Genomic DNA, 20,434 nt, shown 5'->3' with positions numbered 1-20,434 from the left:
GAGACATCTGCTGTCTTTCCCAGAAGGCAAAGCCAGTAAGTAGCCTGCCCGCCAGGCAAGCAGCAGGTGGATCTAACCATAAGCCATATTAATACCATTGTTGAAGATTATGGACACCAGGTTTGCTGCTTAAAGCCTTCTCCTGTTGGCTGCTTTGATGAATGGTGAGAAGGGGGGAATGTCTGGTCCCTGAGGACAGAGAGATTTCATCCTGAGTGCAGCCATTTTTGTCCCACTGGTAGTGGTTGCCTGGGATGCATGATGTCATCCTGGCTGAGCAGGAGAGAGGGCTAGGATCGATGCAATGTCTGCCATGCACACAGCCATGCCTTCACCATCTTTGGGCTGGGATTGATTAGTGATGTCTGCCCTATACACAGCCATGCCTTCACCATCCTTGGGCTGGGATCGATTAGCGAGGTCTGCCCTGTACACAGCCATGAATTCACCATCCTTGAGCTGGGATCGATTAGTGATGCCTGCCCTGTACACAGCCATGCATTCACCATCCTTGGGCTGAGTGGACCCCTCTGAGCTCTAGGGAGTTGCTGATTCTTTTTTTTTTTTTTAATGTTTTATTTATTTCTGAGAGAGAGAGGGAGAGACAGCATGAGCAGGGGAGGGTGAGAGAGAGAGGGAGATACAGAATCTGAAGCAGGCTCCAGGCTCTGAGCTTCTGTCAGCACAGAGCCCGACGCAAGGCTCGAACCCACAAACTGTGAGATCATGACCTGAGCCAAAGTCTGACGCTCAACCGACTGAGCCACCCAGGTGCCCCGGGAGTTGCTGGTTCTATTTACATTGGTGACTAAAACAACCTGTGTTTCTACCAATGGCAAAACATAAAATGTCAACTGCTAACCAGAAGGAAGAGCCCGTTGAGTGTCCCTATTCATCCTGAGCAGAAGGAAGGGGGCCGCAGAGTCTTAGGATTCTGGCAATCTGGCTTCTCTCCTGCAGTGCCCCCAACATTTGAGAACCCCAAGACAGAGAGGGTGAGCCAGGTGGCCGGGAGCCCCCTGGTCCTGAACTGTGATGTGACCGGGGTCCCTCCACCTACTGTCACCTGGCTGAAGGACAGAATGCCTGTTGGTAAGTGCATGCCACCCTCTCAGTGATGACTCGACAATGAAACCAATGGGGACTCAAAGGCTCCCTGTGTTTGTGCCCACATTCGGCTCCCACGAGATGGGTGCCGGCCTGCCCCTGGGCTTGGCCCCCGAAGCTGGCCCTTCCCCAGTCACTCAGCCGCATCTGGCCCGGCTGCCACGGGCAGCAAGTCCTGGGCACTAAAGGAAAGGGGGCACCTTGGCAAGAAATGGCCCTAGGGGAAGGAAATAGGGAAGGGCTGTGGGCAGGGCACCGAATGCTTAGAGACGCAACTGAGGAAGGTTGTGATGTAGGCACAGCAAGAGACCCCGCCCCTGTCTGGGCCTCACTTTCCCTGTGAGCCCAAGGAGGGGGTGGGTGACACAGGGGTTCCTGGGGTCCTGTGAGCTTGGGGGAGGGGCGCCTTCTCCGGGACTCCCGTGACTTTTGTGTCGGCGCCCAGTGGTGGCCCCCGCGGGGGTGCGTCCGTGGGTGAGGGCCTGGCACGTTCCTCCTTCCCACAGAGAGCAGCGTGGTGCACGGCGTGGTCTCCCGGGGGGGCCGCCTCCAGCTGAGTCGCCTGCAGCCCGCCCAGGCCGGCACTTATACGTGCGTGGCGGAGAACAGCCAGGCCGAGGCCCGCAAGGACTTCGTGGTGGCCGTGCTGGGTACGTCCCGCGCCCTACGCCCCCCTCCCCCGCCCCGTGTCCCACCCCGCCTTGCGCCGGCCCCTGCCGCGACCCCGGGCCTCACCACAGCCCCCACCACAGTGCCCCCCCGCATCCGGAGCTCGGGCGCCACGCAGGAGCACAGTGTCCTGGAGGGGCAGGAGGTGCGGCTGGACTGTGAGGCGGACGGGCAGCCCCCACCCGAGGTGGCCTGGCTGAAGGATGGTGGCCCGCTGGGCCAGGGCGTGAGCCCCCACCTCCGGTAAGGCCCGACCTGTGCCCCCCTGCCCCCCACCTCCCGCAGCGGCCGCAGCCCCTTAAGCGCCGGCTCTCCGGCCTGAGCAGGTTCTACCTGGACGGCGGTACCCTGGTGCTGAAGGGACTGCGGGCCGAGGACTCGGGCGCCTACACCTGCGTGGCCCACAGCGCTGCCGGGGAGGACGCCAGGCTGCACACAGTGAGCGTGCTGGGTGAGCGGCCGCGGGGCGAGGACAGGAGGGGCTCCGGAGGGTGATGCGGGGACCGGGATGTTGAAGTTCAAGCCACGGCCACGGCCACACCATGAGCCGGGCTGCCCTCTGGCCTCTCTGGGCCTCTGCATCGCTTCTTAAACTAAAGGAACCAGCACTTCCACCTAGGGGTGCGGCAGCAGAGGTGGGGAGTAGGGGGGCATGAGAAGAGAGCCACGGGGTGAGCCGGCGCCCCCATGCGGCGGGCTTCATCCTCACCTGGCCCCGATGTGGCTCTAAGAACCGCGTACACGATGGTTGCTGCTTCCTGAAATTTGCTGAGAGGAGCCCATCTTCCCCCCAGAGAAGGGGAAGGGGTTCCCCCCCCTCCACCCAGAGCCTCTCCGTCACCCCCTCACCGCCCTTCTCGTCCTCTCTGCCCACCCCCAGTTCCTCCCACCATCGAGCAGTGGGCAGAGGGCTCGGGGAGCCTGGTGAGCAGGCCTGGGGAGCTGGTGACCATGGCGTGCCCCGTCCGGGGCTCAGCGCCCATCCAAGTCAGCTGGCTCAAGGACTGCCTGCCCCTCCCGCTGTCCCAGCGCACTCGCCTCCACAGCTCCGGCCGCACCCTCAGGTAGGGGGGAGGCTCCCCGGCCCCTGGGCCCGCTGGTCCCAGACACGCTCTCCAGGCAGCTTGGGGTTCAGAACCCATCTGAATGGTTTTTAAATAAAAAATAATCCATAGAAACATGCAGAGGGCTATGATGGGGAGAGTGAGAGCCCCCCACCCCCAAATGGAACTCCAAAGATGAAAGGCGACTCTGCCCTCTGGTCCTTACAGCCTAAGGAGGGAGGGCAGGTGATGATATCTGGTGGTTTCCAATTCACCCTGCCTTGGGGTGGAGGAAAAATCAGGGAAGGCTTCCTGGAAGAAGGCTTCTGAGCCACGTCTTCATGCATTCCTCACCACTTACGGAGTGCTTGCTGTTGCCAGGCATTGGGATAGAGCAGTGAGCAAAATAAAGCTCCAGCGGCAGCTGGTTTATTAGGGGAGGAGAGTGGACATTAGATAGAACAAAGGAATGCCACAAACGTGTGCTGAAGAGTAAAGGAGGCTGAAGACTAAATGAGAGGTAGCAGTGGAGGCCGGTGTTTCAGGGTGATCAGCGAAAGGCACTCAGATAAGGTGACATTCGAGCAGAGGTGGACGGAGTTGAGAGAGGGAGCTGAGTGGATCCTGTAGGGAAGAGCTTCCCTAACCAGAAGAGGGTTAGAACAGCAGGTTCAAAGGCCCTGAGGTGGGCATGTGCCTGTGTGTTCAAGGATTGAGGGAAGGATTGGGGAGAAGACCAGCACGCAGGTGTCTCCTTGGGTGAGACAGCGCGGCCAGGGGAATTGGAAAAGCAGGAAATCTAGCCTCGGGGCGAAATGGGTCAGAGACGGTGGCCGAGGCCAGGGAGCCTGGGGCTGCATTCTGGGGACACCGGGGGACCAGGAAAGGGGTTTGGGGCAGAGGCTGGGCCTGTGCAGTGAGTTTCAGAGCTGCCTCTCTGGTAGGCAAGCCACTGGGCGACGGGAAAAGAGAGGGACCATTTCCACGAGCCATCCCTCCCCTCCTTCCCCCCCCACCCCTCTCGAGGGGTTCAGGATTTCCCAGGTGCAGTTGGCAGATTCTGGAACCTTCACCTGTGTGGCTGCAAGCCCTGCTGGTGTGACCAACAGGAACTTCACCTTACAGGTGCACGGTACGGACCAGGGATGGGGTGGGGGGTGGAATAGATGTGTCCCTTGGCCTTGGGCGTGAGAATCAGGCCCAGGGCAAACACAGAGACTCAGTCTTTGATTCGCTTGGTTGCTCATTCATTCATGCCGCAAGCAGCCGTTAGACCCGGCCGTTTGCCAGGGCCTTGCCGGACTCTGGGATGTGACAGTGAGCAGAGGTGGCCCCTGACACCGGGAGGTCAGCTCAGGAAACAGCTCTGTAAGGAGGCAGTCAGGGTTCCAGGCGACTAGTGACAGCAGCGGAAGGAGAGGGAGCTGCGGGAGACAGAAAAGGCCTTCTCAGCTGGCCTGGGGTGTTCAGGGAAGGCTTCCCGGAGGAGGTGAGGCCTAAGCTGAGGACTGGAGATGAGAAGGAATAGTCCAGGAGAAGGGCGTTCTGACGGATCCAAGAGCAGCCTGTGCGAAGGTCCAGGGGCGAGGGCCACCGGCTGCGGCCTGCGAGGACTGATGCCCGCTCTCGCCCTTCACAGTGCCCCCTGTCTTGGAGCCGGTGGAGTTCCAGAATGACGTGGTGGTGGTCCGGGGCTCCTCGGTGGTGCTCCCCTGTGAAGCCCGGGGAAGCCCTCTGCCCCTGGTGTCGTGGATGAAGGATGGGGAGCCCCTGTTGCCCCCGGGCCTCGAATGGGGGCCCGGCCTGCAGCTGGAGGCAGCCGGAGCTGGGGAATCGGGCACCTACTCCTGTGTGGCCGTGAGCGAGGCGGGGGAGGCCAGGAGGCATTTCCAGCTGACGGTGATGGGTGGGTCATCTGGCACTGCCCTGCCAGCTTCTCTGGGCCTGGGGGTGGGGTGGGCCCCCCCTGGGGTGATGGAGAAGGCGGGGGGGGGGAGCTGGTGGATCTCCCCAGGGGCTGCCGCCTGGGGGCGGGGTTTGGGGGATGGACAGACTCCTACCATTAGCTCTAGTTGGCTCTCATTGGCTCTCGCTGACCTTGCGGCGTCTCCTGGGCCTCCGCTGCTCAGCTCTGTCCCCTCAAATCTTGTAAAGCGGAGACAGAGAGCCCCCTGAAATCTGGAGGCAGGGCCCGAAGTCTTAAATGCAAGACTTTACAAATTTTCTGCCATCTTGGAAAGATTTGTGTCTGCTCTTTCTTCCCCTCCGTACCACGTGCTTGCCGGCTGTAAAGCACGAATAATTGTCCCAGGCAAAGGGGCCCGAGGTGTCCGGTGTTCTTAGGGTCCTCCCGCACAGCCCCCTGCCCCCGCCTGTGGTGGCCCCGTCTGCGGTCGGCTTCCCGACTGTGGGGGGCTTGGAGATGAACCCCAGCTCCCAGCACCAGGCACGTGGCAGACCCCGGGCGGGGTGTCTTGCAGATCCCCCCCACATCGAGGACTCGGGCCAGCCCGCAGAGCTGTTGCTGACCCTCGGCGCCCCCTTGGAGCTCCGCTGCGATGCCCAGGGCACCCCGCAGCCCAACATCACCTGGCATAAGGACGGGCAGGCCCTGGGCAGGCCTGAGGACGGCAGCAGGGTGCTCCGGGTGGTGGATGTGCAGGTGCGGCTGCCCTGCTGCTGTGCGCTGGGGCTGGGGGAGGGGAGGAGAAGAGAAGGACCCCACAGCATTTAGGCCGAGCTCCTCCTCTTTTGTGGGGCCACCCACCTGGACCGTGCCCTCAAGGGCTCCCAGCCAGGTCAGGGCCAAGGCTGTTGCGGAACCCGGATAACTTCTGCAGCCCGGCCACAGGAAGGCTGGTGCAGTCAAGGGGCCCTTCCTGGAGGAGGCTGGCTTTACCCTAGCCGTAAAGCAAAGGCCAGATGGAGCTAGAGAAGAAATGGCCCAGGTAGGGGAACGGTTGGAAGGGCAGCGTGGCCCACTCGGCCAGCCTGAGTCTGAATCCTGGGTCCCTAGTTGTGCGGGAGGGAGACCAGGTCAGGAGGCGGGTGGGCTGTGGCCAGAGGTAGTTGCTCATGGTGCTCCATCCCCAGGTGGGCGATGCTGGGCTGTACACCTGCCTGGCCCAGAGCCCCGCTGGCCAAGTGGAGAAGAGCTTCCGGGTCAGGGTTCAAGGTAGGGGTGCCGGGGTGGCGGGCGGAGAGGGAGGCTGGATAGGACCCCCAGGGCAGGTCCATCTCTCATGCCCTCTCTGCCGCCCACCTAGGCCCCCCTCACGTTATAGGGCCCCGAGGCCCCCGCTCTGTGGTTGGCCTGGCTCCTGGGCAGCTGGTTCTGGAATGTTCCGTGGAGGCGGAGCCAGCACCGCAGATTGAGTGGCACCGAGATGGCATCGTGCTGCAGGTGGGTGCCAGGCAGGGGCACCCCTTCTGTGCCTCTCGGGCCCCAGGCCCAGACCAGACCGGGTCCCAGGCGCTGCGGGACTGCCCTGTGCCGGTACTTTGTGTTCCTGCTCTCCTGGTGTTCTCCGCTCCTGTTATTATTGTCGCCCCCATATTACAGACAGGGACACCGAGGCAGGGCCAGGGTTTACGCCCAGGCCTTCCGATGCACATCTGTGTTCTTCCCGTTATACCTTCGAGCCACATGTAGCGGCTGTGTGACCCGGGGCTAGTTACTGAGGTTCTCTGTGCTCCCTCCTGAAATGGGGACCAAAGACTGCAGGTCTTCTGGAAGCGAGAGAGTCCCCTCGGCAGCATCCCCAGAAGGCCGAGCCCCCCGGCCTGTTTCCTGCCTGCCTGGGGCCTGGCCCCAGGGAGCTGAGGTGCTAAGGAGGGCCCCTCCTCCCCCGGACTCTGCAGGCGGACGCCCACACCCAGTTCCCAGAACAGGGACGGTTCCTCCGGCTGCAGGCCCTGAGCACGGCCGACGGGGGCGACTACAGCTGCACGGCCCGCAACGCCGCGGGCAGCACCAGCCTGGCCTTCCGCGTGGAGATCCACAGTGAGTGGGCCCCGCCCCTGCCCGCATGGCCCTCCTTAAAGCCACGGGCTCCCAGCACCCTCTCTCTCTGTGCCCCCCCCCCCCCCCCCAGTGGTGCCCACCATCCAGCCAGGACCGCCCGCCGTGAACGCCTCCGTGAACCAGACGGCCACGCTGCCCTGCCGGGTGGACGGCGCGCCCCCGCCCCTCGTGAGCTGGCGGAAGGACGGGGTCCCCCTGGATCCTGACAGCCCCAGGTGGGAGCCGGGAGGGGAGGTGGCGGGGGCGGGCGGGCACCTGGAGCCCCTAGGTGGCTGCACCGCCAGCAGCAGGGTCTCCTCTGAGCCCGAGGGGACAGGCATGTCCAGGGCGTTGAGGTGTCAGAAATCCCACGTGGCTGCCTGGTGTGGACTCGCGGTTGCTGATCTCTGTTTCTGCGTGCGGGCGCTTCGCGCCCCCTCTGCCTCTCTCTCGCAGACCGATTTTCTACACCTGCGTTCTCTGTGAACATGGCGGAGACAGCCCCCCTGACCTCCCCCTGCCCCCAAGTCATAGCTTCTCGGTTCATGCGATCCCCGTTGCCAGGGCAGGGCGTTCCGCTGGCCCGGCCTGAGTGACGTGCCCCACAAGGCCCGGGGAAGGGGCGCTTCTCAGATCTGGGGGGTGGGGGCAGACGCAGGAAGGGCTGCTGACTCTTAGGGAGGAGCGGGCCCAGGTGTGCGCACAGGAGACCCCTCCCCCACCACGCGGGGCTGGGATGCGGGGAGCTGCCCGTGGCCGTGACTTCCTCTGCCCTTGGCCTTGTGAATGCGGGACCCCAGAGTTAGCACCTTCTTGCTGGGAAAGGCAGGAGCAGAGGGGAGGGTCTAGCTGGAGACCCCACCGGGGTCCAACCCCTCAAAGGGCCTCCCGAGTCTGCTGGTCTCCATGGCAACCCCCTTCCTCCAATTCCAGGCTACAGGTTCTGCCCGAAGGTTCCCTGAGGATCCAGCCAGTCCTTGCCCAGGACGCCGGCCACTACCTCTGCTTCGCATCCAACTCTGCAGGCTCAGATCGGCAAGGCCGCGACCTCCAGGTCTTCGGTAGGTGACCAAGGGGAGGTATGTTCCTGGCCTTCGCCGTCCACCCCCAGTCTGGGCCGGGTCCTGCTTAGTTTCTGGGCTCGTCCTTGCTGTCAGGAGCCCAGAGCCACGATCTCTGTGTGTTTTTGACCACGAAGCCTACTAGTAAAACTTTTGAACACGCACACATCAGAGATGCACGTTGCTTTGATGCGTCTGGTACAGATGTTCACTACCGTACCGGCGTATCGAGCGGGTGATAAAAGGCACACAGAAGGCATTTGAGAGGATTCGACTCAGTCACTGCACCAGACGCCCTAAGCTGCTCTTCCCGCTCCAACGGGTCACCTTGGCGGAGGCCAGTCTGCTGGGCGCTGGCCTCGGGCAGGGCTGACGAGGAGTAGGACCCCGAAGTCTGCATTCAGGGAGAGGTGGCTGGCGGGCCGCCAGCCCTGGGGGAGAGCGCAGGCCCCGTCACCCCAGATTTGGGGTGCCTGTTGGAAGATTCCTGTAGAGTGTCTCTCGCCTCCCCCCCCGCCCCCATCCTGCGCCCTTGTCTCCCGACGATTACTCTCTCCCCAGAGCCTCCTGCCATCGCCCCCAGCCCCTCCAACCTGACCTTGACCGCCCACAGCCCTGCCTCACTGCCCTGTGAGGCCAGCGGCTCCCCCAAGCCCCGCGTGGTCTGGTGGAAGGACGGACGGAAGCTGGATTTCCACCTGCAGCAGGGCACCTACCGGTACTGGGCTGGGCCTCGGGGTAGCCCCCGCCCAAGGTGCTCCGGGCAGGGGAGGGCGTGCCCATCCCACGGTGGGGAGCAGGGTCAGAAACGAGGCAGGGATGGGGCGCCTGGAGGGCTTAGTCAGTTAAACCTCCAACTTCGGCTCAGGTCATGATCTTACAGTCCACGAGTTCGAGCCCTGCATCAGGCTCTGTGCTGACCGCTCAGAGCCTAGAGTCTGCTTCTGCCTCTGTGTCCCTCTGTCTTTCTGCCCATGCCCTACTCATACTCTGCCTGTCTCTCAAAATAAGTAAACACTGAAGGAAGGAAGGAAGGAAGGAAGGAAGGAAGGAAGGAAGGAAGGAAGGAAGGAAGGAAGGAAGGAAGGAAGGAAGGAAGGAAGGAANGCATTTGATTCCCTGCCTCTGATAGGAAGGAAAGAAGGAAAAGAAAGAAAGGAGGGAAGGAAGGAAGGAAGGAAGGAAGGAAGGAAGGAAGGAAGGAAGGAAGGAAGGAAGGAAGGAAGGAAGGAAAGAAAAAGAAGGAAAGGAAGGAAGGAGGAGAGGAAGGAAGGAAAGGAAGGAAGAGAAAGGAAGGAAGGAAAGAAAGAAGGGAAGGAAGGAAGGAGGCAGGAATGTGTTCGGGGTCTCAACAAAGCAAGCACCAGCATCTGTGTCCTGACCTTGGGGGTCTAGGACAGTCTTGACACTGAGATGCCTGATAGGGGGTGGGGGCGTTTGGGACATAGAGCCAAACAGAAAGGAATGGCTTTGAAAAGCATCACAGCCACTGTGGTCTAACGACGATCAATACCGATACGTGGAGGCATGATTCGGGTGGAGCCTGAGTACTTGTCTCCCCGTTTCTCACATGCAGCCGATCATGAAATGACCCCGGGGCACGTTAAATGAGTCCGCTCACGGACTAATTCACCAAATATTTGTTGTGTTGGGTGCCAGGCCATCACGGGGCTTTTGTCTAAAGCAAGTGCTCAACCGGGGCACCCGGGTGGCTGTCGGTTAAGCGTCCGACTTCCGCTCAGGTCATAATCTTGAAGTTTGTGAGTTCGAGCCCTGCGTCAGGCTCTGTGCTGACAGCTCAAAGCCTGGAGCCTGCTTCGGATTCTGTGTCTCCTTTCTCTCTCTCTCCCTCTCCCCAACTCACACTGTGTCTCTGTCTCTCTCAAAAATAAATAAACGTTAAAAAAACCCAAAACTTTAAAGCTTGTCCTCAACAGATGGGAGCTATTCCAATAAGCGACTTGGCTATGGTCGCTGTTAGGGAAGTCATCCGAGCTGTTGGCCGCTGAAAGCCTGCAGGGTCAGAGAACCACAGGGATAACGATTAAACCTGCCCACGAGCTCGACTGCCAGACCTTGAAGGGTAGAAACTTCTAGAAGGGACTTCTAGATTCGGGGCTGGGGGCCAGACTCCAGAGGAGAAACGAGACACCCCACCTCGGTCCCCTGCATCCTGATCGCTGCCCGCTCCGGTCGCAGCCGGCTGGGCTCGGGTCAGCCTGGCTGTCTGTCTGTCCGTCCCAGGCTCCTGCCCTCCAACGCCCTGCTCCTGGCAGCCCCCGGCCCCCAGGACTCGGCCCAGTTTGAGTGCGTGGTGAGCAACGAGGTAGGCGAGGCCCGCAGACTTTACCAGGTGACCGTTCACGGTGAGTTGGAGCAGAGGGAGGAGGAAGAAGACAGTGTGTGCGTCTCCCAATCCCACCTGCCCACGCAGGAGCTCTCAGGAGAGGCCTTGCCCACTCCAGAATGTTCTGAACCCAAATTTGACCTTGGCGTCACCCTGGTTAAAATTCCTCCCTCCACAGCTGCCCACGGCCCTCAGGATAGAATGCAGGGGTTACCGGGGCCCACAGGGCCTGGCCACCCCAAGTTCAGCTCAGCGCAAGGCCTGCCTCGCTCTGGGATCCAGGCAGGCTGCTTAGCTTTTAGTTCCTCACCTCAGGGCCTTTGCATATGCTATTCCCTCTGCACATGCTGTTCCCTCTGCCCTTCACCCAGCCAACCCTGTTCTTCCTTCAGGTCTCAGGTTAACTGGCACTTCCCCTGGAGGCCTTATCTGGCCTCCGCAACTCTGAGCTCCCTTCTCTTGTAAAATGCTCCAGAGATACCTCGCTGGTACCTTTACGGAAAGCAGTTCGTAACTGTGCCCTGAAGCCCAGCAAAAACTACTTCCCCAGCCAGTGAATGTGACCTCTCTGTTGCCCCTCCTTCCCCCCCCACCCCGGCCTTTCGTCACTAATGTCCCCTGTGTCTTAGTCTCTGTTGATAGCTGTCATCACTTGGCCCGATGACTGCGCGCTCCCCCAGTGGCCCTCAGCGGGGCCTCAAGCCTTGTCTTGCTTGTAGTGCCTCCCACCATTGCCGACGACCAGACCGACTTCACCGTGACCAAGATGGCACCCGTGGTCCTCACGTGCCACAGCACGGGAGTCCCGGCCCCGGTCGTGTCCTGGAGTAAGGCGGGCGCCCAGCTGGGGATACGGGGGAGTGGCTATCGGGTCACGCCTTCGGGTAAGTCGGGGGAAGCCTTGAGGGGAGAGACGGGGCATCAGGCAGAGGGTGTGAAAGCAGCGGAGAGTCCCGGCCTGACTCTGCCATTCCCTGCTGTGTGACCTGGGGGAACCGCTCACCCTCTCTGGGCCTCTGTATCCCCACTCACACACTGGTGCATTAATATTCGCCAGTGTTTCTCTGATGTTAGTTGACAGATCAGTGGGGCTTTACGGCAAAATGAGGAAAGTCATAGCTACGTGAGAGTTTTCATACAGCTGGTTGGATCTCCTTGGAAGGATTTTCCTTTATTCTGAAATCATGCTTTTCTTTTTTTAAACTTTTTTAATGTTTATTTTTGAGAGACAGAGTGTGAGTCAGGGAGGGGCAGAGAGAGGGAGACACAGAATCTGAAGCAGGCTCCAGGCTCTGAGCTGTCAGCACAGAGCCCAACACAGGGCTCGAACTCACGAACTGTGAGATCATGACCTGAGCCGAAGTCAGACGCTTAACCAACTGAGCCCCCAGGCACCCCATTATGCTTTTCTTTTGTTTTTTAAATTTATTTATTTTGAGAGAGAGAGAGCACGCGCAGGGGAGGGGCAGAGAGAGGGGGAAAGAAAGAATCCCAAGCAGGTCCTTGCTATCAGCGCACAGCCCGACACGGGGCTCGATCCCATGACCCTTGAGTCATCATCGGAGCTGAAATCAAGATTCAGACGCTCCACCTACTGAGCCACCCAGGTGCCCCGAAATTATACTTTTCTTAATATTTTAGTGTTAGAAGTTCTTTTCTCGTATGAGATCAAGGCGATAGCGGGTGGGTGACTCCGAAACGTCTTTGCTTGTCAAAATGAAAAGCGGGCTCCTTTATGGGGGTTCTCCAGATGACCTTTAGTCGTTAGTTGGTTAGCTAGTGAGCGCCACTGGCCCAGTCTGTGGTTTTCACACGCTTACGAGGCAGTAGAATCCTTTCCTCTAACCGGCAGTTACGGGGAATCCCGTCGTGTGAAAGACACTGAGGTTCTGGTTCTGTCTGGGACTGGGGTGGTCCAGGAAGGTTAAAATGGTGTTCACTGAGCAAGCAAGACTAAGACAGAAGAGGTAAAGAGAGAGGACAGATAAAGCAGTAATCTGGGGAGGCTTCCTGGAGGAGGCAACTTTCAAGCAGAACACGGCACAGGTAGCAGAATGAGGGTCTGTGGAACGATGGGTGGACCAGGGACTCTGGGCAGGGCGGTGGCCGATCCTGGAACATCACAGCTCGAAGTTTCTGGAGACCATCCTGTCTGATGGCTCATGGTGCACGTGGGGGGAGTGGGGCCCCAGGAGTGGAAGGGCCCTGCCTGCAGTTGGGCTCCAGACACGGAGCATACGCAGGCCCAGAACCCAGGTTTTCCGGGGCTGCTTACAGACGGGCAGGGAGGCAGGCTGAGTGGAGACCCCAGGGTGGGGGTGTGTCAGAGCCCTGCCAGCCGTCACCAGGGACGTGTGGCCTGAGTCCCTTGGCCCCCTCCGTGCCCCCCATGCCACCCGCAGGTGCCCTGGAGATCGGGCAGGCCCTCCCCATCCACGCCGGCCGCTACACCTGCACCGCCCGCAACCCCGTGGGCGTGGCCCACAAGCACGTGGTCCTCGCTGTGCGAGGTAAGGGTCCCCCCCAGCATGGGGAGAGCTAGAGGCGGGTGGGGGCTGGAGAGAGAGGCGAGGACCCGCTTCCGGAGGCCTGGACCTGCCTCTCTGCTCTGACTCCTGCCCCTTTTAGAGGCTTCTCTGTCTGGTGCTCAGAAGCCCCGCGGTTGGAGGGGCCTGGGTGTTAGAGGCGTCCCCAGGGACCTCTGTGGCCCTGTCCCCCTGCAGCGTCCCCCGTGGTGAACCCTCTGCCCAGCGTGGTCCGGGCACTGGCGGCCGAGGAGGTACTGCTGTCCTGCGCGGCCTCGGGCATCCCGCGGCCCAGCATCACCTGGCAGAAGGAGGGGCTCAGCATCCCCGCAGGTGAGTCTCCTCAGCACCAGGAAGGGAAGAGTCGAATGAGCCTGGGATCCGCGGGGGCACCTGCCGGAAGGTCCCAGAAAGCCCTGTCCCTGCGCTCCCTCCTGCCACCCTGTCTCTGTTCACCAGCCGGAGGGGTACCCCGCCTGAGCACTCCGGGGCTGACTTGGGAGGCTGGGGAGGGGGGTGATCCGGCGGGACTCCGGGTCTCTGTCCGCCGCCTCCCCCACCCCCACCCTGTGACCGCAACGAGTCGCTGGCCGCCTGGTCCGACAGAACAGGCCGCGTGGCCCCCCTGCTCTCCTCGGTGGTCCTGCTGGCTCAGCCGCCAACCCAGATGTCCTCCCCGCAAACCCAGGGGCGAGGACACAGGCCCTACCCGGGGGACAGCTGCGGATTCTGCACGCCAGCCCGGAGGATTCCGGAAACTATTTTTGCATTGCCCAGAATAGCGCTGGCAGCGCCTTCGGGAAAACACGGCTGGTGGTGCAAGGTGGGCCCGGGGAAGGGGGCTGAGGCAGGCCCCAGGGGGCTAAGGGGTTTTGGCGTCCTGGGCGGGTGGCACGTCCCTGCACCCTCCCCTGTCCCAGCCTGGCTTGTGTTCTGGAAGGAAGTGAGGGAAAAACGCCTTCTCCCATTTTGGGCCCCCTGTCTGCCTTCAGATGGTGACTTGGGTCCCTCTGCCTCCTCTGACCTTTCCTGAGCCAGTGGTCCGGTCATCCCTCATTTGTTTCGGCTTTCCAGAAACAATAGCCATTCTGTCCCTTCAGTCACCGTGTGTGCACTGGGATCACCCTGTCCCAGCTTCACCAAACCCAGCAGTCCCCAAATTGTCCAGACCACAGGCAGTGGCCTAGGACAGAGTTGGTGGAGGAAGGGGCGAGGAGCATGCCAGCTGCCGAGGGCACTGGAGCGGGGGCAGCCCCCCCCAGCCCGGCCCCAGTCCCCAGGTGGCCCCTTCTCTGCCCACAGTCCCGCCCGTGATCGAGACTGGCCTCTCTGACGTGTCCACCACCGAAGGCTCCCACACCCTCCTGCCCTGCTCGGCCAGCGGCAGCCCCGAGCCCACCATCACCTGGGAAAAAGATGGCCAGCCTGTGTCCGGAGCCGAGGGGAAGTTCACCCTCCAGCCTTCTGGGGAGCTGCTGGTGAAGAACTTGGAGGTGCGGCCCCCACCCTGTGTAGCACGAAGGGTCTATTAGTAACAGCAGGAGCGGAAAACACCGGCTGAGCACCCCGTTTGTCACGCCCCGTGCTGAGCGCGATGCAGCTTTTAATCCCAGGAATCTGGGGAAATCGGTGTCACAATCCCCAAGTACAGATGAGGAAACCAAAGCTCAGAGTGTATCCGGTTTTTCCGAGACACGCTGTTGCCAAGAGGCAGAACCAAGATTTGAACCTGGACCTCAGTGGCTGATGCCTGAGGGAGAGAAGGGGCCCTGGATGGGGCCGGACACAGAGATGACTTTGTGTCCCCAAATTGCACCTGCTTCTTCTTGACCATTCACTGTCGGGGACTTGAGCCCGGGGTGTGCGTGGGAGTCTTGACCACCTTCACCAACAGCACTCGGATTCTAGAATTACAAATGGGCCCCTCCCCAGATAGTTGGGTGGTTGCTCAGTGCGCACACCGGCTGCAGGGCAGGGTCACACAGTCCTCAGACGGTGGTGAGTGCACTGGCCCTGCTGGAGAGCACCATGGAACTTCTCAGGGCTCGGCTGAGCCCTCTGTACAAAGGCACCAAACGCAGGGCCTCAGGGGTGAATGGGGGCTTGGATGAGCTGGCACAGGGGACGTCCCGAGCAAAGGGTCCAGCACACAGTGGGCGTTGTTAACCATCGCGTGCTCAGGGCTTGGATCAGAGGCGCCATGGTGCGGTGGTGAAGCAGAGTGATTGACTAGAGCTGTGTGACCTTGAGCAAACCCCTCCGCCTCTCTGGGCTGCATGCTCCAGGAACCTGGGGGAGAGTGGGTCCCTAGGAGCTGGGGGTGGGTGCAGTTAACAGGCCGACCCCTCCTCCGCCCGCAGGGCCAGGATGCCGGAACTTACACGTGCGTGGCCGAGAACACGGTGGGCCGCGCCCACCGCCGCGTGCACCTCACCATCCTGGCGCTGCCTGTCTTCACCACCCTGCCCGGGGACCGCAGCCTACGCGTCGGGGACAGGCTGTGGCTTCGCTGTGCGGCCCGGGGCAGCCCGACCCCCCGCATCGGCTGGACCGTCAACGACCGACCTGTCACAGGTCTGAGCCTATCGGGAGCTGGTGGAGGGGACCCCCGGGACCCGGGGAGGAGGGCAGATGGGTGGGGGGGCCCCACCTAGTGGAGAGGAAGAGCATGCCAGTCTGCCTGGTGGGTTCTGGGTCTCCAGACTTGGCCCTCTGCGGGGGGATGGGGGGGCCCAAGCAAACACACATGTGGCCATATGTGACAGTCACATGTCAGACCTGGCGAGAGGCCACCTGCAGAGAAGAGACGCAGCCCCAGAGCCCTCAGGGCCGGGAGGGAGCTCGTGGTCCACGCCTGCCCCGCTGCTCCCATCGTGGGCCCCTCGGCAAGCCCCCTTCCTGGCCCCCAGCTGACGTTCAGAGAGGCACAGGGCACGGGGTCTGTAGTGGCTGTTCAGTGAGCGTCTGCTGACCTGATGACGGCTACGTCCCCTCCACTGCCAAATAGTATTTTCAGGGGCGCCCGGCAGGCTCAACTGATGGAGCCTGTGACTCTTGATCTCAGGGATGTGAGCTCAAGCCCCATGTTGGGCGTGGAGCCTACTTTAAAAAATAAAATAATTTTTTTAAATAATATTTTCAGCCGCTCCTAAACCGGAGTGCAAGCACTATGAAATGTGCATGGAAGCTCATCTGTGCGCCTGTGAAGAAGACCCTCCTGGGGAGGGTGTGGGGGGGAGTCATTCAGCCTCTCTGAGCCCAGCTTTTTCTCAAAATGGAGATGAGAACTGGTTTAATGCAGGAAGTGTTTATTAGTCGGTCCCCGAAGACCTACCCTCATCGATGCAGCAAGCTCGATGTGGACCTGAAAATTACAGAAGGCTCGTCCTTCAGTCGCCTCCTCTAACATGGCCTGTGCCTGTCGTGAATGGGCCTGACATGCTCAAGCTTCCACCCTCAGGAAGTGACACCTGTTTTCTATGTCTTTATTAAACACCTGCTGGCTACCCCGGCCTGAGTTAAGTATTCAGGGCAGGAGGTCCCTGGCACCCGGGGCTCAGAACCCTCCGGGGCATCTCTTTCTCCACCAGAGGGGGTGTCTGACCAGGACGGGGGCAGCACACTGCAGCGAGTGGCAGTCACCAGAGAGGACAGTGGGACCTATGTCTGCTGGGCCGAGAACAGAGTGGGCCGCGTGCAGGTCGTCAGCTTCGTCCACGTGAAGGGTAGGATCTCTTGCGACCTCTGCTAAACCTGGTCTGTTGGTTTTTCTAAGAAATCGGCCTCCTGACCTCTGAACAACTAATCCTCCATCCTGACTGTGCCTCAGGTCCCCTGGGGGACTTTATAAAATGCTGAGGCCCAGATCCCACCCCTGACACCAAAAACCAACCTCTCCAGGGGTAAGCCCCAGCATCAGTTTTTCTTCCGCGCCCCAGATGACTTGGCTGCAGGTGGAGTGAGGTCTGACCTGTTGGCCTGCACCACCACCCTCAGCTGCGTGGTGCCAGTGTAGGGGGAGGGCACAGGGGCCAAGGTTCCCTGGCAGAAAATTGCCAGAAGCTGGCCAGCCTACCAGTTGTCCCCCACGGCCCTGCTCAGTCAAGAGCAGCATGCTAACCGTCCAAGATGCCATGACTTAGTTTGCTCAATTTCAGGATGGGAGGGGGGTGGTGCTTGATAGAGGGGGACAAGCCACCCAAGGCACTGGGACACAGCAATCTGAGGAAGCCAACAAGCATGGAAAACTGGCACAGGGCATCCAAGGGTAGTTTAAGTCTCATCTTTAAGTCTCATCTGCATGAAGTGAGGATCAGGGACGTCTTAGTGTTGCTGTGCCCAACCGAGGTGTCCCGATGGGCATGCAGCCCTTGTTTTCCAAAGTCCTGGGCAGGTACCCCACAGCTGGGATAATCCGTCTGGGAGAGCAAGCATGTGACATCCTAACTGCCTGCCGTTCCTGGGCCCGGCTCAGGCATCACCAATCAATCACAGCACCATTCCCACTCAGTTTCAACTCCGTGTTCCATTGGACCCGTGACACGGAAGTTGTCTTCCACCCCCGTGCCTTGCTGGACCCACTGTGCGACAAGGATCCCCTCTGCGGATGGGTTTCTGGGAGGCCAAGCCTGAGGGAACCTCCTTTCTGACCCCTTGTCTGATGTCACCTCTCACAGAAGCTCCCGTCCTGCAAGGGGAGGCCTTCTCCTACGTGGTGGAGCCTCTGGGGGCCAGCGTCCAGCTGGACTGCGTGGTCCATGGAGCCCCGGCGCCCGACATCCGCTGGATCAAAGATGGCCTTCCGCTCCGGGGCACCCGTCCCCGGCACCAGCTACAGAACGGCTCGCTGACCATCCGCAGGACCGAGGCAAGGCGGGATCTGTGGCCGGAGGGCGGGGCCTCCCAGGACATCCCGCAGCCTTTTCTGATGGCTTAGCAGCATTCTTTATGTTTACTACTGCCCTCTACAGTCTACGAAGCACTTTCCTGCCCATCTCCCAGATTCTGCCCCCCAACAAACTAGAGTGCCCTCCGGCCGGCGACTTTTCTCTGTGCCTCAGTCACCCCAGCCATTCAGTGGGGCTAACGGTTTACAGTAAGAAATCAGCGAGATGACCCACACCAGGCATTTAAGAGTGACTGGCCCCTGGGGAATGCCAATAACTGTTATTATTAACAACCCCATGGGGTGGAGTAGACCAGTAAGAGTGCCCCCATTTTACTGATAGAGACATTGAGGCTCAGAGAGGCCCACAGTTGGTTAAGTTCCCCAGGCAGGACCCCATCCCCGCTCTCCTGATGCCTGCTCCGTGCTGTCAAAGCGATGGGTGTCAGGGCAGACCTGCTCACCCTCCCTGCTGTGTACCAGGTCCCAGAATCCACAATCCCATCCCGTCAGGCTCTTCTTAGGGGCCCGCAATCTCGCCCTCTACTGTTACCCAGGCCAGGCACTGGTAGATCCTTTATCTTTGACGAGCATGATGTCCTATAATGCTTCCGCAAGGCTTAGCGCAGATGACGCCCATTTTGGCAATGTAGATGACAGTGCTCTGGTCGTGAGTCAGGGATGGTCAACAGTAGGGCCAGGATTCGGTCCCACCCTGATCTGACCCCAAATCTCCACTCCTAGCTGCGTGCTATGCTATCGCATCGCACAGTCCCCTTGGGCGTGGCATCCAGGCTGCCCCCTGCTGGGTGTAGACGGTGGCCTCGGGCCGCCCCCCAGCTGCCATTCAGAAGGGAATCTGAGCCTTGTTCTTCCCAAGTTTCCCCCACGGGCCATGGTGGTGTGTGTCCTGGGGAAAGCTTCCCTCCCGCTAAGCTGGGGAAACGCTGCACGCGGTCTCGCCTCTGGAAGGCTCGCTGGGCTCTCTAGCACAGTAAAAGCCCCAAGGAATCCTGCAGCCAGAAGCGGGTTGTTGTCTGACTCCATGTTTCCCAAACCTACTTCACCACAGAACCTTTGTTTCCAAGGCACCCCTAGTAACATGCCACGGAGGGAAAGTCTCATTGTTCACAGTTTGGAAGAGGCGCATCTAAATCCTGCCTTTTGCAGGATAGGGCTCCGCTCCCAGCACGCGATCCCTGCCCTTGGTCACCACTACCCCCAGATTCCAGCTGTGAAAGGAGCTGGACTCTCTTTGGCTAAGTATTGACAGGCGGCCAGGGAGGTGCTCCTGATGGAACCGGCCACACCCTCCCACCCTCCACCCTCCACCCCTGCTGGCTTATGCTCTAAGCTCCTCCCCTTCATGCCCACCTGCAGACGGACGACGCGGGCCGGTACCAGTGCCTGGCGGAGAATGAGATTGGCGCAGTGGAGAAAGTGGTGATCCTCGTGCTGCAGAGTGAGTCTCGCCCTCCCCGTCGCCGGGGCCCTGGGTGGGGACAGTGCAGAGTGGGCGCCTGGCGCGTGGAGGCGGCTGTGCTGAGGCTGTGGTTGTGTGTCCCCGGCTGTCTGATAAGAATGGCTGGCAGAGGGGCGCCTGGGTGGCTCGGTCGGTTAACCATCCAACTCTAGATTTTGGCTCATGCCATGATCTCACCGTTAGTGGGTTCAAGCCCCGCGTCGGTCTCTGCTAATAGCACGGAGCCTGCTTGGGATTCTCTCCCTCTCCTCTCTCAGCTTCTTCCCTGCTATCACTGCTCTCTTTCAAAATGAATAAATAAACCTTTTTTAAAATGTGTTAAAAAAGAAAAGAATGGAGGGCAGAGAGGCAGCACTAGGGACTTGGAATTCTCTTACAAATATTTATTCAGAACACACAATTGAAGTCCTATGAAATGGCTCCCTGATTCGGGAATGGAAAGCGGGGCCAGGGCTCATGAATATCCAAGGACCCAACAGCCGGGCTTGGGGGGACCCATTTATTCGAACTCACCACCATCAAAAAGGTCGCAGTCACAGCTCTTGCATTTTTCAAGTAGCTTGCATTTCACAAAGCAGTGTCTGAGCCTTCAAGTGCCCCTGTGACATCATCTAAATAGGGATTTTTTAAAAAATATTTTAATGTTTTATTTATTTCTGAGAGAGAGAGAGAGCGTGAGCAGGGGAGGGACAAAGAGAGAGGGAGATACAGAATTCGAAGCAGGCTCCAGACTCTGAGCTAGCTGTCAGCACAGAGCCCGACTCAGGGCTCGAACCCACGAACCATGATATCATGACCTGAGCCGAAGTCGGATGCTTACCCGACTGAGCCACCCAGGTGCCCCTAAATAAGAATTTTTTTTTTTTTTTTAAACAACAAACACTTAGTTTTATTTGGTCACAGTTCCGCAGACTGGAAGTCCAAGATCAAAGTGCTGGAAGGGTGAGGGGCACCTGGGTGGCTCAGACAATGGAGCACCCAACTTTGGCTCAGGTCATGATCTCAGGGTTTGTGGATTTGAGCCCCACATCGGGCTCTGTGCTGACAGCTTGGGGCCTGGAGCCTGCTTTGGATTCTGGGTCTCCCTCTCTCTCTGCCCCCACCCCACTCATGCTCTGTCTCTGACCCTCAAAAATGAATAAACATTTAAAAGAATTTTTTTTAAGAAAGTGCTAGAAGGGTTAGTTTCTGCTGAGGCCTCTCCACCTGCCTTGCAGAGAGGCCACTTTCTCCCTATGTCTTCACGTGGCCTTTCCTTTGTACTGACACAATTTGGTGTCTCTTCCTCTTCTTTTTTTTTTTTTTTTTTTT

At 59.9% G+C, this 20,434-nt stretch overlaps 1 protein-coding gene across 1 annotated transcript in view; it reads left to right on the top strand.

Moving 5' to 3' along the window:
• Positions 1-20,434, top strand: part of HMCN2 (hemicentin 2) — a 148,045-nt gene that overhangs the window by 110,085 nt on the left and 17,526 nt on the right. Inside the window, exons 62-85 of the mRNA XM_039229423.1 lie at positions 961-1,092; positions 1,614-1,757; positions 1,860-2,019; positions 2,103-2,227; positions 2,657-2,840; positions 3,854-3,951; positions 4,459-4,725; positions 5,300-5,466; positions 5,889-5,994; positions 6,086-6,222; positions 6,681-6,822; positions 6,914-7,058; positions 7,756-7,883; positions 8,445-8,601; positions 10,128-10,249; positions 10,950-11,114; positions 12,633-12,740; positions 12,954-13,088; positions 13,444-13,578; positions 14,058-14,248; positions 15,116-15,329; positions 16,346-16,480; positions 17,432-17,622; positions 19,021-19,102. Of these exons, the coding sequence (XP_039085354.1) occupies positions 961-1,092; positions 1,614-1,757; positions 1,860-2,019; positions 2,103-2,227; positions 2,657-2,840; positions 3,854-3,951; positions 4,459-4,725; positions 5,300-5,466; positions 5,889-5,994; positions 6,086-6,222; positions 6,681-6,822; positions 6,914-7,058; positions 7,756-7,883; positions 8,445-8,601; positions 10,128-10,249; positions 10,950-11,114; positions 12,633-12,740; positions 12,954-13,088; positions 13,444-13,578; positions 14,058-14,248; positions 15,116-15,329; positions 16,346-16,480; positions 17,432-17,622; positions 19,021-19,102 (3,570 nt within the window). The remainder of the gene's footprint in view (positions 1-960; positions 1,093-1,613; positions 1,758-1,859; positions 2,020-2,102; positions 2,228-2,656; positions 2,841-3,853; positions 3,952-4,458; positions 4,726-5,299; positions 5,467-5,888; positions 5,995-6,085; positions 6,223-6,680; positions 6,823-6,913; positions 7,059-7,755; positions 7,884-8,444; positions 8,602-10,127; positions 10,250-10,949; positions 11,115-12,632; positions 12,741-12,953; positions 13,089-13,443; positions 13,579-14,057; positions 14,249-15,115; positions 15,330-16,345; positions 16,481-17,431; positions 17,623-19,020; positions 19,103-20,434) is intronic.

This window comes from Hyaena hyaena, unplaced genomic scaffold, assembly GCF_003009895.1.
Source record: "Hyaena hyaena isolate Hyena2069 unplaced genomic scaffold, ASM300989v1 scaffold_38, whole genome shotgun sequence".
Classification (NCBI taxonomy): Eukaryota; Metazoa; Chordata; class Mammalia; order Carnivora; family Hyaenidae; genus Hyaena; species Hyaena hyaena.
This window is presented reverse-complemented; position numbering and strand designations above follow the sequence as displayed.